The 24,654-nt window shown below is 33.1% G+C and overlaps 1 protein-coding gene across 3 annotated transcripts in view; it reads left to right on the forward strand.

Moving 5' to 3' along the window:
- The window catches only part of LOC120420630 (uncharacterized), a 145,148-nt gene extending 126,313 nt beyond the window's left edge, over window positions 1-18,835 (forward strand). For 2 of the 3 annotated variants that reach the window (XM_039583703.2, XM_039583705.2), the window contains exons 13-14: window positions 1,057-1,770; window positions 5,681-11,009. In XM_039583703.2, coding sequence (XP_039439637.1) covers window positions 1,057-1,770; window positions 5,681-7,590 — 2,624 coding nt within the window. In that variant the 3' untranslated portion in view covers window positions 7,591-11,009. Of the gene's footprint in view, window positions 1-1,056; window positions 1,771-5,680; window positions 11,010-17,863 lie in introns of those variants that run through there. The other variant, XM_039583706.2, reaches the window with a different exon arrangement.
- The last annotated feature ends 5,819 nt before the right edge of the window (window positions 18,836-24,654 follow it).

The following is a 24,654-nucleotide window of genomic DNA, read 5'->3' on the forward strand; positions in this document are numbered from 1 at the left end:
ACTTGTTTTGTAAAACTGTTGACAGAAACTTGCTTGCTCACTTCCAATTTAGCTATTTATCACTTTCAGTTGAAAGCGCTTTTAATGAGCGTAATTGTAATTGAACATCAATTCGGCTAACTAACGTCCAAAAGATTGAAGAAATAATGGTTTCTTTTAAAAGAAAAACAAAACCCGTCGTGATGTATATTTTTAGGACATTCCTCCCAAATGACATAGAAAAGCCCACTCAAAAGTTATGAGCACTTATGAAATGATGGCCGCGTTGGATGGGTATTCGGAAGACCTTTCCAATGTGGTTTATATTTTAAAGATTATTCTATCTAAAGGTAAAAAGGTAAAAAATTAAAGTAATATTGATAGCACATTTAAAAAAACGGATGGTTGGATTGAATGAAATTACTATAAAAAATTGAGAAACTCACCAACCACCTAATTGTTGATTAAGTAACTAAATAAATAAACAGTGCAACTATCGGGCACTGTCCTCCAATGTTATAAATCAAGGTGATCTCATCATCGGTAGATGAGAATACTAACGCTGAGAAATTCCCCTGGAGATACATTAACCCCCATACAAATGCTGTTGATTTCTGCTCATTACACAAATGTACCACAAATAAAGCCACAGCGAAACCGGAAGCTAAACTCTGCATTTCCGTGTTCTTACTATTTGATCATAATAACAAATCAACACCACCAAACGTTGGAATTCTCCTCCGTATGGTGTGTTCATACATCAACACAATGTATACTGAAATGTTAGCACAAGTGAATTACCATTGCGGGAGGGGGGTGAGGATTAATCTTCCATTGTCCTTCGCCACCACACCCCCAACGGGAGTGGCCGACAATGTGGTCTCGGGCAGGTTTGACTGCGTGACCAGCATATTGAAACGGTGACGATGATGAACTTGCACCGTGACACGAAATTACAATGTGTTACTATAAGTCTTAGTGCAAGTTGGGGTCGCAACATCTACAACAATCTCAATTTAATAATTTTTAATTAAAAAAAACAATACTAATAATATTTTCTCTTCTCCCTTCCAACAGTTCCCACAAAGCTGGCCCAGAAACGTCCCGCGACCAGTCCGGCCCCGCCCGTCCCGTCGCCCCAGCTTCCCCCGATGCACCACCATCCGTCTTCCGTGTCGCCAATCTCGAACCACCTGAACCATCTGCCGCCGTCGTCCGGTGTCGCATGTTCGACCATCCCGCACAATACTCCCGTGGGCGTGGTCCAGCCCTCGCCGAATTCGGCCGCACAGAATGCTTCCTCGGCGGCCAACAGTGGCGGCGGCAACAGTCGGGGCTCATTTGCGGCCGCGCTGAGGAATTTGGCCAAGCAGGCCGACGTTAAGGATGATGAACCTGGTGGTGGGGGAGGAGGCGGCGGTGGTGGTGGAGGAGGAGGTCCCGATCGGTCCGGTTCCGACCGGCAGGTAGATCGTCGCTCGCAGATGGAAGACTCCCGGGGCAACGCCATGTCGGAGAGTCGGGCGAGGAGTGCTGCCGAAGCGGTGCAGCAGCGCGTCAACAACGAGTCGAAGAAGCGCTCGTCGCCGCAACCGCCGGAGAAGATTCAACGGCTCAATCCGGGCTCGGCGGCGAGCGGATCGAGCTCGTCGGGTGTGCTCAATCCGGAGATGTTGGCACGGAGTGGCTTCCAGCCGTACAGGCCCGACGAACGGCTGACGCATCCGGCCGGACCGTTTCCGATGGACGCGTACGGTGCCGCGTTCGGGTCGATTCCCGGAATGCCGCCAGGTAAGAATTTGATTTTGTTATTTTTTTTTGTGTGCTGAATTTACATATTATTTGGTAGATTACATTGAATTTTAAAACTCAAATTAAAAATTCGCATATTTCAAAATTTAACTAAAGTGCTGCCTTGGCAACATCAGGTGATTTGTGTGATCGGAGCGATACCCTAGTCCACGCATATTTCCTCCCCTGTCGACTGTGTGAAATGTGATCCGGTCACAGAATTCTCTTGGCTGTAAAATTTACGTAGTAGGGCTAGCCGCGTAATATATTTTTGGGTGTTCTTGGATATATTGCAATCATTAATCTTGGCAAAAAAAATGCTTCGGGTTTAATTTGACAATTAGATGCATTTGCATCTGTGTTAGATTAGATCAGATTTAAAAATGATTGTAGACATAATCTAAATTTGTATTATAATAGGGGTCATTCACAAATACCGTAGTCAGTAACCAAAACATTACCCATACGCGTGCCCCTCCTTTTGTCAAAGTCTAGTCACGCCACTGAGTGAAAATCCAAAATTGCCTCATAAAGCTGAATATAAAACGCAGAATCATGAAATGCCAAAAAATAAAGCGATGGATTTTTTTGTTTTGTTTATGGATATTTAAAACAAAGGGTGAAACCATAAACCATTTATGTTCTATCCATAAAAGAATCAGAAATTGACAAAAAAAAATACATCGAAAATATTGAAATAAAAAATTGAAATAAAAAAAAATAAAAAAAAAGATTTTTAAAAATAAAAAAAAAGAAATTTAAAAATTTAGGAGTTCCAATACGTGTAATTTGCCATATCCGGAAAATTTAAATAAAATAATATACACAATCTAAATTAAAAATATTTTAAATTTCCAAGTTAAAAATTCAAGAATTTTAAATACAGAATTTCAAGCATGCAAAAAAAATATTTCAAAGTTTAAAATTAAAAGTAATAAGTCAAACATTCAATAACCTTAAAATTTTGAAATTCTGCAATTCAAAAATCTAGGGACCTGAAAAAATTATGTACTAAAAAATTTCGAACAATTAAGATTTAAAAAATATTATTCATAAAATTGAAAAAATACAAATTTTAATTTCACGAATTTTCAATACATGATTTAAGGCATGCAACAAAATATTTTAAAGTTGAAAATTAAAAATAATAAGTCAAAAGTTCAATAACTTTAAAAATAAAAATATCGGAAATTCAACAATCTAGGGACCTGAAAAATTTAATAGTGTCCGTCCTCGATTATTCGCAGTCCATTAATTTTTCTCAAAATTTGGATTTTTATCAGAAAATTTTACTTCAAAAATGCTTCATAGTTATTTTACTTTTTGTAAATTAAAAAGGCGTCAATTTAGAATTTAGGCAGTTAAGAATTGTAGAATATCTGAATCTTAGAGTTTTTGATTTTCTTTTTTTTTTGAATTTGAGAGCTTTTTTTTGTTTTCATTTTTTATTTTGCATTTCTTAAATTTAGATTCATGAAATTTGTTATGTTTTGTTTCGTCTATCTTTTTAAAATTCTGGTTTTTAATTGTTTTATTTTGAATTTCTGTCTGTATATTTTTTTTTCAACAATAAACATAAGCGCACGCACCGCCACTTGATTTTTAGCCGAACTTTCTACATTTTTGCTGTCTTGTTTTTGATACATAAAATACCTCAAAAATAAAAAAAAAACTTAAATATTTTGTTTCTTATATTGTTTTTTTAATATATATTTTTTATATGTATTTTTTTAATATATATTTTTCTAATTTCGATTTTGTTTTAATTTACAATTAAAAAAGGCTAATGCGTATTTTATTTGAAGAGGGCAAAACAATGATAAAAATTGAAGAAAAAAAAACATGTCCGATTTTGACAAAAGGACTTTTTTGAATGTTATTGGATTCCCTATTAATAAATAAAATTGTAAATTTCGGGCATAAGTGGTATGGAATCAGCGCTCTTATACGCTACCATGCGTCGCCCTTATTTTTGCTACCCGCATAGATAAACATGGATGCGCATGGTTTCTCAACATTATTCCATAATATTTCTAGCCAAAATTTTCAATTATTATTATTGACAGGGAATCCACTAAAATTCAATTCTGTTGAATGCAGCATGCTCAGGGATCCCAAATCTATCATTCCTTGACAAAACTGAAGCGTTTACTGACATCAATCACAAAAATGTAGAGTTGTGCTATTGGAGACTGAAACCATTGCCGTGTTGTTAAATTGATAACATATTGGAGCAATTCTCTACCAAAACCGGAAATGGATTTTATTTGTATTTTTTGATTTGGCTCAAACTTTGTGGGGGCCTTCCCTATGACCATATAAGCTATTTTGTGGCATTGGTTCACCCATACAAGTCTCCATACAATTTTGGCAGCTGTCCATACAAAAATGGTATGTAAATATTCAAACAGCTGTAACTTTTGAGTGAATTTTCTGATCAATTTGGTGTCTTCGGCAAAGTTGTAGGTATTGTTTAGGACTTTTGAGAAAAAAATAGGTACACGGAAAAAAAAATTGCAGATTTTTTTATCAACATTTTTTTTACTAAAACTCAATTTCCCAAAATACGTATTTTTTGATTTTCGAGATTTTTTGATATGTTTTAGGAGACAAAAATCCGCAACTTTTGAGCCATAGAGAAACATGGTCAAAAAATCTGCCGCCGAGTTATGAATTTTTGAAAAAAATAGTGATTTTTGGAAAAAATCGAAGTTTTATGCAAAAACAAGTTTGTTATTACTTATTAATACAAAATTGAATTTGCAATCGAAAAGTACTTTACAGATTTTTTGATAAAGGGCTCCGTTTTCAAGATATGGCAACCGAAAGTTTGATTTTAGCGAAATATTTGCAGTTTTTCAATTTTTAAAATTGTGACCATGAGTGACCATTTCTAAAAATATTTTTTTTTTGAAAAGTTCAAAAAATTTGCTATAAAATTGTCTAAGGGACATTGAAGATTGGACCTCGGGTTGCTGAGATAGAGCCACTAAAGAAACACGAAAATTGAAGTTTTCTAAGTCTCACCCAATCAGCCCACCATTTTCTAATGACGATATCTCAGCAATTAATGGTCCGATTTTCAATGTTAATACATGAAACATTCGTAAAATTTTCCGATCTTTTCGAAAAAAATATTTTGAATATTTTTAAATCAAGACTAGCATTTTAAATGGGCGTAATATTCAATATTTGGCCCTTTTAAAATGTTAGTCTTGATTTAAAAATTTTCAAAATATGTCTTGAAAACGGAGTCCTTTATCAAAAAATCTGTAAAGAACTTTTCGATTGCAAATTCAATTTTGCATTAAAAAGTAATGTCAAACTTGTTTTTGCATGAAAATTCATTTTTTTCCAAAAATCACTATTTTTTCAAAAATTCATAACTCGGCGGAAGATTTTTTGACCATGTTTCTCTATGGCTCAAAAGTTGCGGATTTTTGTCCCCTAAAACATATCAAAAAATCTCGAAAATCAAAAAATACGTATTTTGGGAAATTGAGTTTTAGTAAAAAAAAATGTTGATAAAAAAATCTGCAATTTTTTTTCCGTGTACCTATTTTTTTCTCAAAAGTCCTCAACAATACCTACAACTTTGCCGAAGACACCAAATTGATCAGAAAATTCACTCAAAAGTTATAGCTGTTTGAATATTTACATACCATTTTTGTATGGACAGCAGCCAAAATTGTATGGAGACTTGTATGGGTGAACCAATGCCACAAAATAGCTTATTTGAGTCAAAGAAAAAAATACAAAAAATAAAAATGGTCGAAATCGGCCGATTTCGTAGAGAGTTGCTCATTGGTAGATTTTCATGAAGCGTTTCATTGGTTAGTTTTCACAAGGTGAAAAGTTTCAAAAAAAATCCATCAAAACGAATTCTAATGCTCACTTTCTTTCCCTACAGGCAACCTCTTCAATCCGGCCGCGCTGGCCTACCACGATCCGGCCATCTACCTGGATCCGCGCTTCCAGATGCTCCGGGCAGCGAATCACCACGCGGCCGCCCACCCGCTCTACTCGTCGCTTCCGTATCCGCCAAATCTGTACGCGGGGATGATTCCCGGCATGGGCATGCAGGCGCAGAGCATCCACGAGCACCTGAAGATGCAGGAGGAGGAACGGCGGGCCCGGATGCGGGAAGAGGAACGGGCCCGGGAGGCACGGGAAGCGATGGAACGGGAGAAGGAGATGCGGGAACAGAGGGAGAAGGAACAGCGGGAAAAGGAACAGCGCGAAAAGGAACAGCGGGAGAAGGAACAGAGGGAAAAGGAACAGCGGGAGAGGGAGATGCGGGAGAAGGAGGAACGGGAACGGAGGGAACGGGAGAGAGAGCAGAGGGAGCGAGAGAGGGAGAGGATGATGGCGGCGAGTGCTCAGCATATGATGCATCACTCGCTTTCGAGGCCGTTCTTCCCGATGGGATTGGCGGCGGGTTTGCCGTCACCGTTGGGTTTGCAGATGCGTGCGCAAGGACCGCTTGGAATGCAGGGTCTGCCGTCGCCCCACCACGGGTTGCATCCCTCGTTGAGTTTGGGAATGGGGTTAGGATTACCACAAGTGCCACAGCAGTCCCACGCGCCACCTCCGACGAGTCTTGGGGGTCATCCGGCGGGGATTCCAACGAGTTTGGCCGCGGCGTACAGCCACAGTCTGCCACCGTCCTCGTCGATGAGTTCGGGCTATCACATGAGCAGCTTGAACTTGTCTCACCCGCAGAACCTCAGCCTCGCTGGCCACATTCCGCCTCCGGCGCACGGTTCGCTGAATTTGTCCGCCGCGTCGACGGTCATTTCTTCGGCTTCCCAGCAGCAACAGCAGCAGCACCACAATTCGGCCCCGCTCTCCCTCTCGACCAAATCTCATCCGAGCGTGGTCAGCAGCGCAAGTTCCGGTCTTCCGCCGCACCACTCGCACTCCCATCCGTATTACTCGTCCTCGGGCGGCAGTCCGCTCTCGTTGAGCAGCAAGGTCGGCAGTCGGACCGCGACCCCGCCAATGACCGCACAATCACCGTCAGTTCCTCACCATCCGTCGGCAGCGGCCCCGGCCATCGGCGGATCACCACTGTCTGTAAATAGTACAAACATCGCTAGTATTAACCACCATCCGCACCACCACCGCCAGGGTTCGCCTCAAACGGCACCCCCACCCGGCGCTCTGGTGGCCGCACCCAAACCCCGAACCGCTGCCGGTTCTCCACCGCAGCAGCAGCAGCAACCCACTCCGATCAACCCGCTAGATAGCAGCAAAACAACTCCGGTGGCACCGCCCGAGGCCAAACCGACCACGACGCCACCGACCGAGGACCGAACCACACCCAAACCAGCGGCCGATCTCCCCACGGAGAGCAACGGCGCACCACCGCAGCCCCCAACAGCGGAAGAACTCAAACGGGCAACGCCCCCGAACGGAACGGCAGCGGCCGCCACCGAAAACAACAAAGACGACAAACGAAACGATTCCGCGGCCAAGGAGCAAGAATCGTTGACGACGACACCGCCAACGGCGGCGACGTCCGACCTGGACAAAAAGTCGTCCCCACCACTCAACGGAGGAGGAGGCAGTCCGGTTCCGGCTGGAACGCCTCCGGCCGTTTCGCAGCCACCTTCTGCAGGTAATAATAACACAATCAGTACTAGTACTAGCAACAAGACCGGCGGCGGCGCCGATGGTCAGAAAGATGGGGGTGAGGAGAAGAGCAGTAACGGTAACGGTTCGAACGGAAGTACCGAACCGGACAGCGGGAACAAGTCGAAACAGAGTCCCGCTGCGACCACAGCCGGTAGCAACGGCATCGGCAAAGATGGTCGATGATGAAATTGAGTATTTATTTTCTCAAATTTTGAAAAAAAAAAAAAGAACTTCCAAAGCGTTTTTGACAAGGCACACAATCGAGAGCTAATTTTTTGTGTTTTTTTTTCTTTGAAGAAAAAAGGTAGTTTTGTGGGCTACCTTTAGTTAGAGAGTGACTGTATGATTGAGCGCGTGTGTACCATTCTTAATTATCGTGTAAATATAAACAGTGTAACAGTGAGCAAAATAAAATCTAGAAAAAAACACAGCAATCATTTACCCTCAATGTTTTCCGTTCCGAGCAATTCTCCCGTGAATGAGCAAGTTTTCTGTAATAAAATTTTTGAACATTCATTTGGCTAAAAAAAATAAACTTTATTTTTCAGGCTTAGCAGCTGTCCAAACAAAATGCTTTCAATATATTTTCAGTTGAAACCGGTGTTTTGAAAACGGATTTGATCTAATCGACTTGGTGTCTTCGGCATTTTTTAATCGTTGAGAAAAATTTCAAAAAAAGGATGAGATACAAAATAATCAATACCAGTTAAGAATCATAAAATTATCGAAATTGTTTAAACAATAAAAACAAAATCTTTTAATACTTAAAAATACAAATGATATAAAAAATCTTAAAATCTCTTAGGAATAATTTCCTTAAAAAATTGAAATCTAATAAAAAAAACAAAAGTTCTTTAAAAATTAAAATTATCAACTTTGTAGGGATTTCTTCAAAAAACAATAATTTTCGCATTATAAAATTGTACGAATTTAAATAATATTTTTTTAATTCTTAAATTGAAGTTATGCATTTTTTAACTCTTTAATTAAATTCATAAATATTTAAAATTATTTAATTTATAAAATTATAAACTATCATCTTTTTTCTAGAACTTTCTGAAATTGTTTGATTTTTTGATAAATGCACAAAAATGGCCCTTTTAAAATTCTCTAGTTTTTTTATAAAGGAATTAATATTACCATTTCAAAAAACATTTTTTAATTATTTATTTTTTAAAGAAATTGTAACTTTTTAATCTTGCCAGTACGCTTAATAAAATTTTTACTTTGTTTTTTTTTATTTTTTTTTAGATTGGGATTTCTTAATTTGCCAAAATTTATTAAATCCTCTTATTATTGAAGTGCTCAAAACATAAAAGAATAAAAGCATCATTTCAAGAAAATCTCTTAATATAATTTAAATATTTCTTGCAATTTAAAATTTCTTAAAATTCTTCATATTTAAAATTTAATATAAAAAATTGTCAAAATCCATAAAATGATTAAATTGTAAAAAAAAAAATCTTAAATTTCTTTTTTATCTGATCTAAACTAATCTAATCTAACCCTAAATTTCTTTTTTTTATTCCAAAAAAAATTTTTTTAATAGTTTTTGAGATATTTTAAATTTGTTTTTTTTTTATGCGGAAATAAAGATTTTATTTGAATTTTATTTTTCAAGGTTCAGAAAACTATTTTTTTAATTCGGTGTTATATTTTTAAACATACTTTTATTCGAATGATCAGAAAATTACATCAATATTTATTTTTTTAATTTTATATCTCAGTTGAATTATTCTTGAGCGTTTTTAATTGTTGAATTTTGAAATGCTGTTTGAATCAATACTTTTTTTTTAAATCCTCTATTAAATAAATAAAATACTTAAAATTACCTTAATTTTAAATTTAAAAAAATGTATTTTTTAATTCTTAGAATTTTCGAAGTGTTTTCAAACAATTTTTTTCATCATTTTAAAATTCTTAAAATTAATCAAAATAAATTCATTAATTGTTCTTGATATATATTTTTTAATTTTAAGATTTTTAAAACTGCCTAAATTTAAAAACTAAAAAAAACATAATTTGAAAAAACTTCAATATTTCTTGCATTTTTTTACTTTCCTCAGATTTTTTTTTAGAAATTTCAAAATAATAAAATGTAAATTTGCGAAGTCCATAAATGATTCAATTGTTAAAAATAGTTAAATTTTCTTTTATTCAATTCCGAAAATATACAATTTAAGTTTGTAAAATTATTATTATTTTCAAATGCCAACATTCTTGAAAAAAATATAATTGCTTCTTTCTTAGGATTCGTAAATTTATTTGTTTATTTTATTTCTTTTTAAAATGCCTTAAAAAAATAAACTAACTTTATTCTTGATCGCTTTTAAAAAATTTAAGATTTTTAAAATTGCCTGAATTGATAAAATCCTAAAATTTTTCAATTTTTCAAAATTTTAAAGTTAAGCATAATTTAACAAAAATCTGTTAATTTCATAATTTTAATATTTTTAACATTTTAAAATGATTAAATCCTTTAAAATTCTTTTAAAGATTTCTGTTTTGAAATAAATTGGCGTCCGTTTTTTTTTTTTCATTTTTCCCATCAACATACAAATTTACCGAAGACTCAAATTAAATCAGCTGAACCATTCTCAAAACGTCGTTTTCGGCGTTATTAATAGCATTTTTTTATGGAAATGTAAAAAAAAATGCTCTTTTTGGGAGGGTTACTTGCTCATCTGTATATCGTGTTTACGTTCAACAATCATCTTACGGTTACTAGCCGGAGCAGCTTGGGTTAAGATTATCTAGTTTTATTAACCGCCTTTGAATTACGTTTATTATCGGTAGAGTACATTGTAATATCTTATCGTAAAGTTTATGATTAATATTATTATTATTATTGCTTATAGTGTTATCGAGCAAAAAATCATTTACATTTATAAAGAGAAGAAAAAACGACAAAGAAAACAGACAAAAAATAAGTTTAAATGCTACCAATCAAAAGAAAAGTAAGTAAAAAAAAGGAAACAAAAATCAACTGAACAATATGCTTAAACTTAGTAATACAAAGCTACTATAAAACAAATAAAATAAATTAGCACGCAAGTTAGTGAATAAATGGCGCGATATAATTTATTGGAGAAGAAGAACAAAATAAAAAAAACACACACAACTAAAAATTTACCAGTTTTTGCCTGAATTGGCAAGAAGAAAGCAATCAATTCTCTTAAGGCGTTTACGCTTCTTACCTTTTTCTTCTTCTTCTGTTTTTGTTCAAACGGTGGTGAATGAATGAGACTTTGATGCAAACAATATGATAGTTTAGTCGCTAAGTGAGACAACGTCTGCGCACAAACACACCTTTTTACAATCTGCTTAAAATCGTGAGAACCCTGGAATGTACTGTGAGATTGTGTCGAAATAAAGCTTATACATATAAAGTGCATCAGAGAAACTATTTGATAGTTGGTAGTATTTAGGATGTATGCAACAAAAAAACACACACACACAAGCAACATTATCTGGTAATTATTATTATTATTAATATTATCACTAGTTTTGGTAAATGTGACGACGAGTTATAAATATAGAGCGCAAGAACCTGTGTATAAAAAGGAAGAAAGAATGAAATGCACCTTTATATGAAAACGAGATCGGTTTTATTGTTTTGTGTTTTTATTTGTTTCGTTTCACATTATCCCTTTTGAGTTGTCTTCCTTTGATTTGGTGTCTTTATTGAGTTCGTTTCGTTGGTATTTTCATGTTCTCTCTCAAAAATCAGTTTTATGAACTGTAAGTCGAGCAAAACATTGTAATAGGGCCGAAGCCGAAGTGTAAACAAAGAGTCTGTCCTGCTCGTTCCTAATGTAAACGTCAACTGACGTGAGCAGGATAGAATCTTTGCTTACACTTCGGCTTCGGCCCTTTTACATTGTTTTGCTTGAAGTGCCTTAGTACAGAAAAATTAAAGTGTTACATACAAGTAAATTTGTTTTTCTTTTACTCATGAACCGGTGGCCTACGCATAATTGTCCAACCAATATTTATCTATTTTCAAAATAAACTATTCTTACGAAGCAGTTAACAACTTTCCTAGTCTGATTTGTTACCATATGTTTTCGCTTTTTCAAAATTAAATTTGGACTAAGGTCCAGGTACAGATAAATCTATATTTTACAGATTTTTCGACGCCAAAAATCACCAAAAAACTGTATATACAGATTTTAAAAAAAATGATTATATTTTTAAAAAATCAACAATTTAAGTATGCTTTAATATGATTAAAAAGTTGAAATCTGCTGTTTAAAATTTAAAATTCTTCTTCGGCTCCGAATTCGACATGATACAGATAAAGTACTGATTTATTTTTAGGAAAATACAGATCTGCTTCAAATTAATCTGTCATCGTTGAGGCCAATGCAACTTTTTAGAATAAATTGAGTAACGTTTATTTTTTTTCCATTTTTAATAAACTTAAAGCTTAAAAATCTTTTAACCATCTTTTTACAATTTGTAACCTTCTTCAAATTTCTATTTTTGGAACGGCAGATCGAAAAAAACATGTTACCCTATAATTAAAAGAAATTTGTGACTGTAGCAGAACTGTAACAATGTCTATTTTAGATCACGCCTAACTATTGAAATTATGATAGGGGATCTGTTAATATATCCCTGTCAACCCTTCAAAATAAAATGCTATAAAAACTTTGTGATAAAAAACATCAACAAAAGCAACATGAGCATTAGAGTCCTTATTTACTAATTTCCTAAAAAGCCCTATGTCAATTTGTATGTACAACTGTAAAAAAAAACACGACTAAAAACCATTTCTTATCACTGTTTTACATTTTAATGCAAAAATAAATAAAATGACAAGACAAAATTTTTTCTATGAATCAACTATGGTTCCCTTGGGACGAGCTGTCAATTAGAGGAGCGTCCTTTTAACGTTAAACATGGATTTTTGGACTTTCAACAAACACTTGTTTTTTTGGGAAAACATTTTACTCGTTTTTTTCACTTCGGTTTTTGCCTTCCTCACCTTACTGAGGAAAGGCTATAAAATCACTCGAAAAATGAACTTTTTAATTTGACCTCGTAGACCCACCTTCACGTATACATATCGACTCAGAATCATGTTCTGTGTGGATGTGTGTAGGTGGGTGGACAAAAAAATTGTCACTCGATTATCTCCGGACTGGATTAACGGATTTTGACCGTATTAGTCTCATTCGATCCGTCTTGGGGTCCCATAGGTCTCTATTTAAAATCAGCAAGTTTAGTTAAGCACTTCAAAAGTTATGCTAAAAAACGATTTTGACGTATGTCCGTAAGATTGTAAAAAGGGTGGTTTTTGCAAGAAAACCTATCATGTTATACATTTTCAGAAAGGTATTGAAAAGACCTTTCCAATGAGCCCAAAACATCGTGGATCTGACAACCCTATCAAAAGTTATTAGCACTTAAGTGTTATTTATACACTTTTTGGAGGCCGGATCTCAGATATTTCAATGAAGATGGTGTCCGGGTCCATCACGCGACCTGTCGTTTGTTAGATAATCGAAAGACCTTTCAAATGAGCCTAGAACATCAAGGATCTGACCACCCTATCAAAAGTTATCAGCACTTAAGTGTTATTTATACACTTTTTGGAGGCTGGATCTCAGATATTTCAATAAAAATGATTTCCGGGTCCATCATGCGACCCATCGTTAGTTAGATAATCGAAAGACCTTTCAAATGAGCCTAAAACATCGAAGATCTGACAACCAAATCAAAAGTTATTAGCACTTATGTGTTATTCATACACATTTTGGAGGCCGGATTTCAGATATTGTGATAGAAATATTGTCTGAATCTTTTTTTTGCGAACTATCGTTGAATAGTTTTTTTATCAGATTGCCAATGAGCCAGAAATATTGAAGGTCAGCGAACCCTATCAAAAGAAATGAGTAATAAAGTTGATTTGTTAAACATGTGAAGGGGGAATGTTGCTATTTTTACTGAATGAATTGACTTTATGAATGTGAGGAAGGCACCAACCACCTAAAGGTGGATTAAGTAACGTTTATGTTTTCAAGGTACTGCCATTTAATTTAACCTGATTTTGCCAGAAAATATCCAGTTTTTCGATTTTTTTATATAGTGATAATGATTGTCCATTCCTGAACATAATTTTCGAAAAGTTGAAAATTTCCAATAAAATTGCCTAAGAAACATTGTAGATTGGACCTCTGATTGCTGAAATACATCTTAACTTTTTCAGTACTGTACCGAAAAGTAAAAAACGGACGCAAAATTAAAGCGTATTTTTCATAATAGCAAAAAACATGTTTGCTACCCGGTGATAAACTTGATTTTTCAGCATTTATCCAACTCGGATTCTTTTTTTTGCCTCCTGATTTTTTGGGAAAAAAATATTAGAATCCACGCCTTCCTATTTCGACGCTGTCGCTTTTTGACGTTTCGAGAAAAATGCGTTGTAGTGTTTGAATAAACCAAAACCGGATCATGCAATGTAAGCAACAACAAACACATTTTGTTTTGTTGACCATTCTGTGCATTTTCCCGAAGTTTGGTTGATTTTGGTTGCCGAAGTCCCAAGTTATAAGGTAGTCAAGCTCGTACTTGTGTCAAACTCATTCTGACCTGAAATCCCTTTGGCCAGTTTTCGCACTTACATCAATTTTCAGGGCGTGTCCAGTTAGCACGACAAGATGGAAACTTCATCCATATGAAACGTGACAAAAAATTTCGGAGCTTTTTTGGTTTTTATTGAATATCTCAGGATTTAAATCGAGCTTTGTGAGCTGCACAAAATAGCGTTCTTAATTCAATTTGACCCAAAATGCACGTACGTTAAGTTAGCACGACAGCGACGAATTGCTGATTTTTGTCATGAGCTGTTAGAATTGAGCTCATGAAGCCGTTTCAATGGGCAGAATTACATTTTCTTTTCCAGGAAAAAATAATAGCTTTAATTTCGCCTTTAAAATATATTGGATCATTCCAAGATGAGCAATTCTCTACGAAATCGGTATTTTTTCTTCAATTTTAATTTTTGTATTTTTTAATCCGGCTGAAACTTTTTAGTGCCTTCGGTTCTCCCAAAGAAGCCATTTTGCATCATTAGTTTGTCCATATAATTTTCCATACAAATTTGGCAGCTGTCCATACAAAAATGATACACAAAAACTAAAAAATCTGTATCTTTTGAAGAAATTTTTTGATCGATTTGGTGTCTTCGGGAAAGTTGTACGTATGGATAAGGACTACACGGAAAAAAATGATAAACGGAAAAAAAAATTTGGTGATTTTTTATTTAACTTTTTGTCACTAAAACTTGATTTGCAAAAAAACACTATTTTTTTTGTTTTAGAGGACATCGAATGCCAACTTTTCAGAAATTTCTAGAATGGGCAAAAAATCTTTGAGCGAGTTATGAATTTTTGAATCAATACTGATTTTTTTCAAAAAATCGAAATATTGGTCGCAAAAATTTTTCAACTTCATTTTTCGATGTAAAATCTAATTTACAATCAAAAAGTACTTTAGTGAAATTTTCATAAACTGCAATGTTTTCAAGTTATAACCCTTTTTTAGGTAACTTTTTTAAAAATAGTCGCAGTTTTTCATTTTTTAAAATTAGTGCCCATGTTTGCCCACCTTTGAAAAAAAAAAATAATTAAAATGCTGAGAATTTTTTCCATATTTTGCTTTTTTGAACTTTGTTGATACAACCCTTTGTTGCTGAGATATTGCAATGCAAAGGGTTAAAAACAGGAAAAATGATGTTTTCTAAGTCTCACCTAAACAACCCATCATTTTTTAGTGTCGATATCTCAGCAACTAATGGTCCGCTTTTCAATGTTAAAATATGAAACATTCGTGAAATTTTCCGATCTTTTCGAAAAAAATATTTTCAAATTTTTTAAACCAAGACTTACATTTTAGAAGGGCGTAATATTGAATGTTTGGCCCTTTTGAAATGTTAGTCTTAACTTAAATTTTTTTTTAATATTATTTTCGAAAAGATCGGACCTTTGCATGGCAATATCTCAGCAACAAAGGGTCGTATCAACAAAGTTCAAAAAGGCAAAATATAGAGAATTTTCTCAGCTTTTTTAAAATATTTTTTTCAAAAGTGGGCAAACTACCACTATTTTCAAAAAAGTCACCTAAATATGGATTTAACTTGAAAACGGTGCACTTATAATTTCACTAAAGTACATTTTGATTGATTGAAAAATGAAGTATAAATCAGTATTGATTAAAAAATTCATAACTCGCTCAAAGATTTTTTGCACAACCTGGAAATTTCTGAAAAGTTGGCATTTGATGTTCTCTAAAACATATGAGCAGTTCTTTACGGAATCGGTCTTTTTTCTTTAATTTTAATTTTTGTATTTTTTAATCCGGCTGAAACTTTTTTGGTGCCTTCGGTATGACCAAAGAAGCCATTTTGCATCATTAGTTTGTCCATATAATTTTCCATACAAATTTGACAGCTGTCCATACAAAAATGATATGTGAAAATTCAAAAATCTGTATCTTTTGATGGAATTTTCTGATCGATTTGGTGTCTTCGGCAAAGTTGTAGGTATGGATATGGACTACACTGAAAAAAAATATACACGGTAAAAAAATTTTTGGTGATTTTTTATTTCACTATTTGTCACTAAAACTTGATTTGCAAAAAACACTATTTTTAATTTTTTTTTATTTTTTGATATGTTTTAGAGGACATAAAATGCCAACTTTTCAGAAATTTCCAGAATGGGCAAAAAATCTTTGACCGAGTTATGATTTTTTGAATCAATACAGATTTTTTCAAAAAATCGAAATACTGGTCGCAAAAATCTTTCAACTTCATTTTTCGATGTAAAATGGAATTTGCAATCAAAAAGTACTTCAGTGAATTTTTAATAAAGTGCACCGTTTTCAAGTTTTAGCCATTTTTAGGTAACTTTTTTTCATTTTTTAAAATTGGTGCCCATGTTTTCCCACCTTTGAAAAAAATATTTTTGAAAAGCTGAGAAAATTCTCTATATTTTGCTTTTTCGGACTTTGTTGATACGACCCATAGTTGCTGAGATATTGCCATGCAAAGGGTTAAAAACAGGAAAATTGATGTTTTCTAAGTCTCACCCAAACAACCCACCATTTTCTAATGTCGATATCTCAGCAACTATAGGTCCGATTTACAATGTTAAAATATGAAACATTCGTGAAATTTTCCGATCTTTTCGAAAAAAATATTTTCAAAATTTTTAAATCAAGACTAACATTTAAAATGGGCGTAATATTGAATGTTTGGCCCGTTTGAAATGTTAGTCTTGATTTAAAATTTTTGAAAATATTTTTTTCGAAAAGATCGGAAAATTTCACGAATGTTTCATATTTTAACATTGTAAATCGGACCTATAGTTGCTGAGATATCGACATTAGAAAATGGTGGGTTGTTTGGGTGAGACTTAGAAAACATCAATTTTCCTGTTTTTTAACCTTTGCATGGCAATATCTCAGCAACTATGGGTCGTATCAACAAAGTCCGAAAAAGCAAAATATAGAGAATTTTCTCAGCTTTTCAAAAATATTTTTTTCAAAGGTGGGCAAACATGGGCACCAATTTTAAAAAATGAAAAACTGCGACTATTTTCAAAAAAGTTACCTAAAAATGGCTATAACTTGAAAACGGTGCACTTTATCAAAAATTCACTGAAGTACTTTTTGATTGCAAATTCCATTTTACATCGAAAAATGAAGTTGAAAAATTTTTGCGACCAATATTTCGATTTTTTGAAAAAATCTGTATTGATTAAAAAATTCATAACTCGGTCAATGATTTTTTGCACAACCTGGAAATTTCTGAAAAGTTGGCATTTTATGTCTTCTAAAACATATAAAAAAAAAATAAATAAAAATAGTGTTTTTTTGCAAATCAAGTTTTAGTGACAAATAGTGAAATAAAAAATCACCAAATTTTTTTTTACCGTGTATAATTTTTTTTCAGTGTAGTCCATATCCATACCTACAACTTTGCCGAAGACACCAAATCGATCAGAAAATTCCATCAAAAGATACAGAATTTTGAATTTTCACATATCATTTTTGTATGGACAGCTGCCAAATTTGTATGGAAAATTATATGGACAAACTAATGATGCAAAATGGCTTCTTTGGGCATACCGAAGGCACCAAAAAAGTTTCAGTCGGATTAAAAAATACAAATAAAAAAAATAGAATGACTGTGTTATTTATTCAAATAAATCTCATGAGTTAATTTCAAACATCACGAAAACTGTACCTACTTTAATAGCCATGAAATCCTTTCTGGATTTTTTAAAATTGCGATCGATCAACAAAACTGTAAAGCCGTAATTGTGCAACCAGCCGCACTGCGCCAGCCGAACCAGTGCAAAACACCATCAATCAGCAGGAAATAAAACAAAAACGCTCTCAAAACCAATTGCCAAAAAACTTTTTTTTTATTCTCCTCTCATTTCAGACAACAACCCATCGCCCATCAGCGCCACCGACCAGAACGGGCTGAACGGCGGCGGCGGGGGTGGTGCCAGCAGCAGAGACGGCACCGGTTCCAACTATTCCAACTAAAACGCGTGCTCGTTAAACACACAAACACTCAACTCTCAAGAATTTATCAAATAAAGTAATTAGCTACACGCCACATTTGGACATTACTGTATAAACCGCAAATCGTGTGTTTGTATATTGAAAACTAGTTAAACTAATAATGGCAGAGCGCCCACACGGTAAGAATAACTAAGTGTTGAATCTTTTTTACTAGAACAAGGTCAAATCAAAGGGGGAAAAAGTTACAGAAAAAAAATGGAAAAAACAAATTGTGATAAATAAATTTATTCGAAAGTATTTGGGAGGAGAAAGGGGGCGAAAAATAGCATAAACAATTCCGGACTCTTATTTTGCGGGAAATTGCGCGGAACAAGCAGATTAATTATACAAAACAGACAAAAAGAAAACTTTTGGCCATTATTTCGACACTGTTGGAAGAAGCTATAGATAAGAATTAAACCAAATAAAGCTAAATAACTAAACAAGTGAGCACACACCTATCTAAAGATACACGGTTAAGCTCCACTCTCAATCTTTAGCAAGTCAGTCAATCAAACACACACACACACAAACATAAACACACAGAAAAAGGATAATCGCAATCTACGGCATCAATTGAAACAAACCAATGTTAATCAGACTTTTTACTTTCATCTCAACGACGCAAAACGCAAAAGTGCAGAGTTATTCAGAGTGTGTGAACAACGCAAAAGCTACACACAATCTCTTCTTCTTTAAATTAGATAACAAAAAAAAGTCACGCAAAATGCACACCTACGGATATGGAGATGGAGCAAGTGAGGGTGACTTGGTCGCAGCTGTAAATATCAACATAGAATTAAACCAAAAAAAAACTGCAAACTAATCGTTACAGGCATCAACCCAGTGTGTTTAATTAATAAAGTAATTAATTAAAGCAACTTCAAAGGGGGCAAACAGTGGCGGAGACAAGAGTGATTCCGCGTTGTCATTTGTGCCCGTTCGTGCTCATATTTGAGACCTTTTATGGGTATTTTTTGGATAGGTTAAACTAAACAGAAGAAAAAAACATAAGAGCAAGTCAATGCGATTCACGTGGGGAGAGTGAAAGGGAGAAAAAAAAATGAAGAGGAAACTCGATTATTTGACGTTTTTGTTCGGTTTTTTGGGCGAAATTTAAATAAAGATATGAACTTCAATGTAAAGAGCGCACGTGCCGGGAGCACGCTGGGTTTTTATTTAAAGGCGCAAAATGTATCCGAAAGCCGTTGTGGTATCATGTCGGTCCTCATCCTTATCATGCAAACATACTTTCTTTTTTTGTATGTTTTTGAAGCCGTAAACCATTTTTTGTGTGTTTTTGCCTACCTACTGGAGACGGTTGCAAAAACACATCAAAAGCATAACATGAAAAACTTCATACTAAAAAAAGCTCATGAAACGGCCAAGAAAGGGGTCAAAAATTGTTTTTAAACAACACGCAGTTGTGTTTTGATGAAAAAAAATTAAATTATAAGCAATTCTCTGAGATTTCGGTCATTCGATTTTTTTTTTGTATTTTTAATTCGGCTGAAACTTTTTTGGTGCCTTCGGTATGCCCAAAGAAGTCATTTTACATCAATTTTAATTATCATACAAATTTGGCAGCTGTCCACACAAAAAAAATAGATATAAAAATTCAAAAATCTGTATAAGCAAATCTCTACCAAAACCGGAAATGGATTTTATTTGTATTTTTTGATTTGGCTCAAACTTTGTGGGGGCCTTCCCTATGACCAAATAAACTATTTTGTGTGATTGGTTTATCCATACAAGTCTCCATACAATTTTGGCTGCTGTCCATACAAAAATGGTATGTACAGTATGTAAAAAAAGTATTTACACCCCTTGAGCACTATGCACATTTTGTGATGAAACATGTAAAAAATTTAAAGTTTGACAGGAACCTAGTACTACGTTTTGTTCAGAAACTCATGCCAAACATTTTGCTACAAAAAACTCATGAAAAGATGATTTCTATAAAAAGTTATATAACAAATACTATTACGAAAATAAAAAAGGTGCAAAAAAAGTTTGTACACCTTTCGAAAAATTAACATAAATAATGTTATTTGTTGACAAATCACCATAAATCCAGTCTCCCAACTCCAAATAGGCATCCTTGACTGATTAAAAAAATGATTTGGATTGAATATAAAGTTTACTAACTACTTAGTATAAAAGTTTATATAACTCTGGAAATTCTATATAAAACTTATCTAAACTTAATTTTGCAAACTTTTAATTCAACTAAATGTCAATATATTACCATAGAATTGCTAAATAAACATTTTGGAGTGGGTATAACACCGTTTTGGGGGTATTTGTATCGATAGAATAGATTTTTCGTTGGAATTTCGTACCAACCCGGAATTACGTCGTCGGAAAATCCGCCGGCATTCGAACCGGTCCATAATTCTTAAGTCAACCTATGTGGCATCGGAAAGGGCATAAAATTTCCGATCTTTTGATACCCATACATCTAGGTTTTCTATAAAACCCACGTTTTTAAATACCTGGGCAAAAAGTAAGTTTGATCCACGAGAACAAAAATTACGAAATTCCATACATTTTTGGCAGATTGCTCAAACAAAACCATAACAACGTTTTTACCTAGGTATTTAAAATCGTGGGTTTTATAGAAAACCTAGATGTATGGGTATCAAAAAATCGGAAATTTTATGCCCTTTCCGATGCCACATAGGTTGACTTAAGAATTGTGGACCGGTTCGGATGCCGGCGGATTTTCCGACGACGTAATTCCGGGTTGGTACGAAATTCCAACGAAAAATCTATTCTATCGATACAAATACCCCCAAAACGGTGTTATACCCACTCCAAAATGTTTATTTAGCAATTATATGGTAATATATTGACATTTAGTTGAATTAAAAGTTTGCAAAATTAAGTTTAGATAAGTTTTATATAGAATTTCCAGAGTTATATAAACTTTTATACTAAGTAGTTAGTAAACTTTATATTCAATCCAAATTATTTTATAAATCAGTCAAGGATGCCTATTTGAAGTTGGGAGACTGGATTTATGGTGATTTGTCAACAAATAACATTATTTATGTTAATTTTTCGAAAGGTGTACAAACTTTTTTTGCACCTTTTTTAGTTTCGTAATAGTATTTGTTATATAACTTTTTATAGAAATCATCTTTTCATGAGCTTTTTGTAGCAAAATGTCTGGCATGAGTTTCTGAACAAAACGTAGTACTAGGTTTCTGTCAACATTAAATTGTTTAGATGTTTCATCACAATATGTGCATAGTGCCCAAGGGGTGTAAATACTTTTTTTACATACTGTAAATATTCAAACAGCTGTAACTTTTGAGTGAATTTTCTGATCAATTTGGTGTCTTGGGCAAAGTTGTAGGTATTGTTGAGGACTTTTGAGAAAAAAATAGGTACACGGAAAAAAAAATTGCAGATTTTTTAATCAACTTTTTTTTTACTAAAGCTCAATTCCCCAAAATACGTATTTTTTGATTTTCAAGATTTTTAGATATGTTTTAGGAGACAAAAATCCGCAACTTTTGAGCCATGTTTTTGAAACAATTTTTGAAAAAATAGTGATTTTTGGAAAAAATCAAAGTTTCATGCAAAATCAAGTTTGACATTATTTTTTACATTGACATTTATTTTTTAAAAGTACTTAACAGATTTTTTGATAAAGGGCTCCGTTTTCAAGATAAAGCCACGAAAAGTTTGATTTTAGCGAAATATTTGCAGTTTTACAATTTTTAAAAATGAGTAATTAGTGAGCATTTCTAAAAATATATTTTTTTAAAGTTCAGAAAATTTGCTATTAAATTGTCTAAGAGACATTAAAGATTGGACCTCGGGTTGCTGCGATAGAGCCGCTTTAAGAAAAAGAAACGCGAAAATTGAAGTTTTCTTAATCTCACCAAAACAACCCACCATTTTCTAATGACCATATCTCAGCAAATAATGGTCCGATTTTCAATGTTAATACTTGAAAAATTCGTGAAATTAAACTTTGTGGGGACAAAGAGTATTGAAAAAAAACATGAAACATTCGTGAAATTTTCCGATCTTTTCGAAAAAAATATTTGAATTTTTTTAAATCAAGACTAGCATTTTAAATAGGCGTAATATTCAATGTTTGGCCCTTTTAAAATGTTAGTCTTGATTTAAAAAATTTCAAAATGTTTTTTTCGAAAAGATCGGAAAATTTCACGAATGTTTCATGTTTTTTTTTTCAATACTCTTTGCCCCCACAAAGTTTAAGACAAATCAAAAATACAAAAATATAAATGGTCGAAATCGGCCGATTTCGTAGAGAGTTGCTCGTATTCGTTTTTTTTTTATATGTTTCAGGGGACATCGAATGCCAACTTTTCAGAAATTTCCAGGTTCTTCAAACAATCTTTGACGAGTTATACATTTTTGAATCAATGCTGATTTTTTTTTCAAAAAATCGAAATATTGATCGCAAACTTCAGCTTAATTTTTCGATGTAAAATCGAATTTGCAATCAAAAAGTACTTCAGTAAAATTTTCATAAAGTGCACCGTTTGGAAGTAATAGCCATTTTTGCGTATTTTTTTTTTTTTTTGAAAATTGCCGCAGTTATTTTTTTTTAAATTAGTGCCCATGTTTGCCATCTTTTGAAAAATATATTTTTGAAACATTCAATATTACGCCCTTTTGAAATATTTGTCTTGATCTAAAAAAAATTTAAAATATTGTTTTCGAAAAGATCGGAGAATTTCACGGATGTTTCTTATTTTAACATTGAAAATCGGACCATTGTTTGCTGAGATATCGACATTAGAAGAGGGTGAGACTTAGAAAACATCAATAATCTGTTTTCAAATCTTTGCATGGCGATATTTCAGCAACTCAAGGTCGTATAAAAAAATTCAAAACAGCAAAATATAGAGACTTTTCTCAGCTTTTCAAAAATATTTTTTTCAAACGTAGGCGAATATGGGCACTAATTTAAAAAAAATGAATAACTGCGACTATTTTCAAAAAAGGTACCTAAAACTTGATATAACTTGAAAACGGTACTTTTTGATTGCAAATTCAATTTTACATCGAAAAGTAAAGTTGAAATTTTTTTGCGACCAAATTTTCGATTTCTTGAAAAAAAATCACCATGGATTCAAAAATTCATAACTCGTTCAAAGTTTTTTTGCATATTCCTTAAATTTCTGATAAGTTGGATAAAACATCAAAAAATAAAAATAGTGTTTTTTGCAAATCAAGTTAAAAAAATTTACCTTGTTTATTTTTTTCAGGCTAGTCCATACCTACAACTTTGCGGAAGACAAAAAATCGATCAAAAAATTCTTCAAAAGATAGGTATAGATTTTTGAATTTTCATACATCATTTTTGTATGGACAGCTGCCAAATTTGTATGGAAAATTATATGGACAAACTAATGATGCAAAATGGCTTCTTTGGGCATACCGAAGGCACCAAAAAAATTTCAGAAGGATTAAAAAATACAAAAATTTAAATAAAAAAAAAATTAATGTGACTGAAAATGAAAAACGGTTTAATATTTTTTTTTCGACATTTGTTATATTAATTAAAATCAAAAGTCCCAAGACTGGACCTCAAAAAGCAGAATCTTGAATTACCTAAAATTAAAAGTACGTTTTTTGTTGAAGTAACCCATAAGGAAAAGTCATACAAATAATCATTTTAAAATTTTGTTATATGTTTTTAAAATTTTTGTTTTTAAACATATTTTCCATGTTGAGATTTAGATTTACTTAATCTTTTCTTTTTTAATTTTGGAAATTTTTAATCTATGATTTTTAAAATTTATTTATTAATTTTATTAGTTTTGGATTTTTCTTTTTTATTAATTTAAGAAATTTGGAATTTAAGAATTGTATTTTTGTTATTTTGCATTTTGCGGAAAAAACTAAATTTTAATTTTTAAAAATTCCTGAAAAAATATATAATTTTGAAATTTGCAAATTTTGAGTTTTTTGTTTTTGTTTTTATTTGAGTTTTTATTATTTTTATTATTAAATCTTACAAGTGACTTTTGAATGTCTGACGTTTTTAACGATTTAATTTTAAAATTAATTTTGAACCTTATTTTTGAAGCTTAGTTTTTTTTTGAATTCTACATATAAATAAATATTAATAAAAATAAATTTTAAAACTTAGATATTCATATTTTTTTTATTTTTAAACTTTCGAATTTCATAAAAAAAATTTCTAAGTATGCAGCTTAGGGAAACTGTACCCTTTCTCAGCCTATTTATATTATCGGCCTATCAGCACTTTGATCGTGACTTACAGCTTTCATAAAGTGTTTTTGACTGTTCCAAAGTAATAAAATTTATTTAATAGCTCAAATAAGAAAAGCGCAAAAGTGATGAGAATTGGTCGAACGGCTTAGAGTGATTAAAATGGGTGTATTTCTCCTATGCAACTGTCACAATTTGTATGCAAAATATCATGACTTTATTAACCTATTAATTTACTAAGATCATGAAAATTTTCTCGATCTGTGGTTCCAAAATTCAAAAAAAAAACTGTAAAATGATTCTTCATAAGAAACCCATGACTCATAGGTTGTTTTGAAAATTTACTCTTCATTTAAGTTTATAAGATTTTTTTGTTTTAATATAAAAAGGCAATTGCAAAAAAAAATCAGAGGCTCGAAACATCACAGGGCAAAAAAATTTGTT

This window comes from Culex pipiens, chromosome 3 (genome assembly GCF_016801865.2).
Source record: "Culex pipiens pallens isolate TS chromosome 3, TS_CPP_V2, whole genome shotgun sequence".
NCBI classification, from domain to species: domain Eukaryota; kingdom Metazoa; phylum Arthropoda; class Insecta; order Diptera; family Culicidae; genus Culex; species Culex pipiens.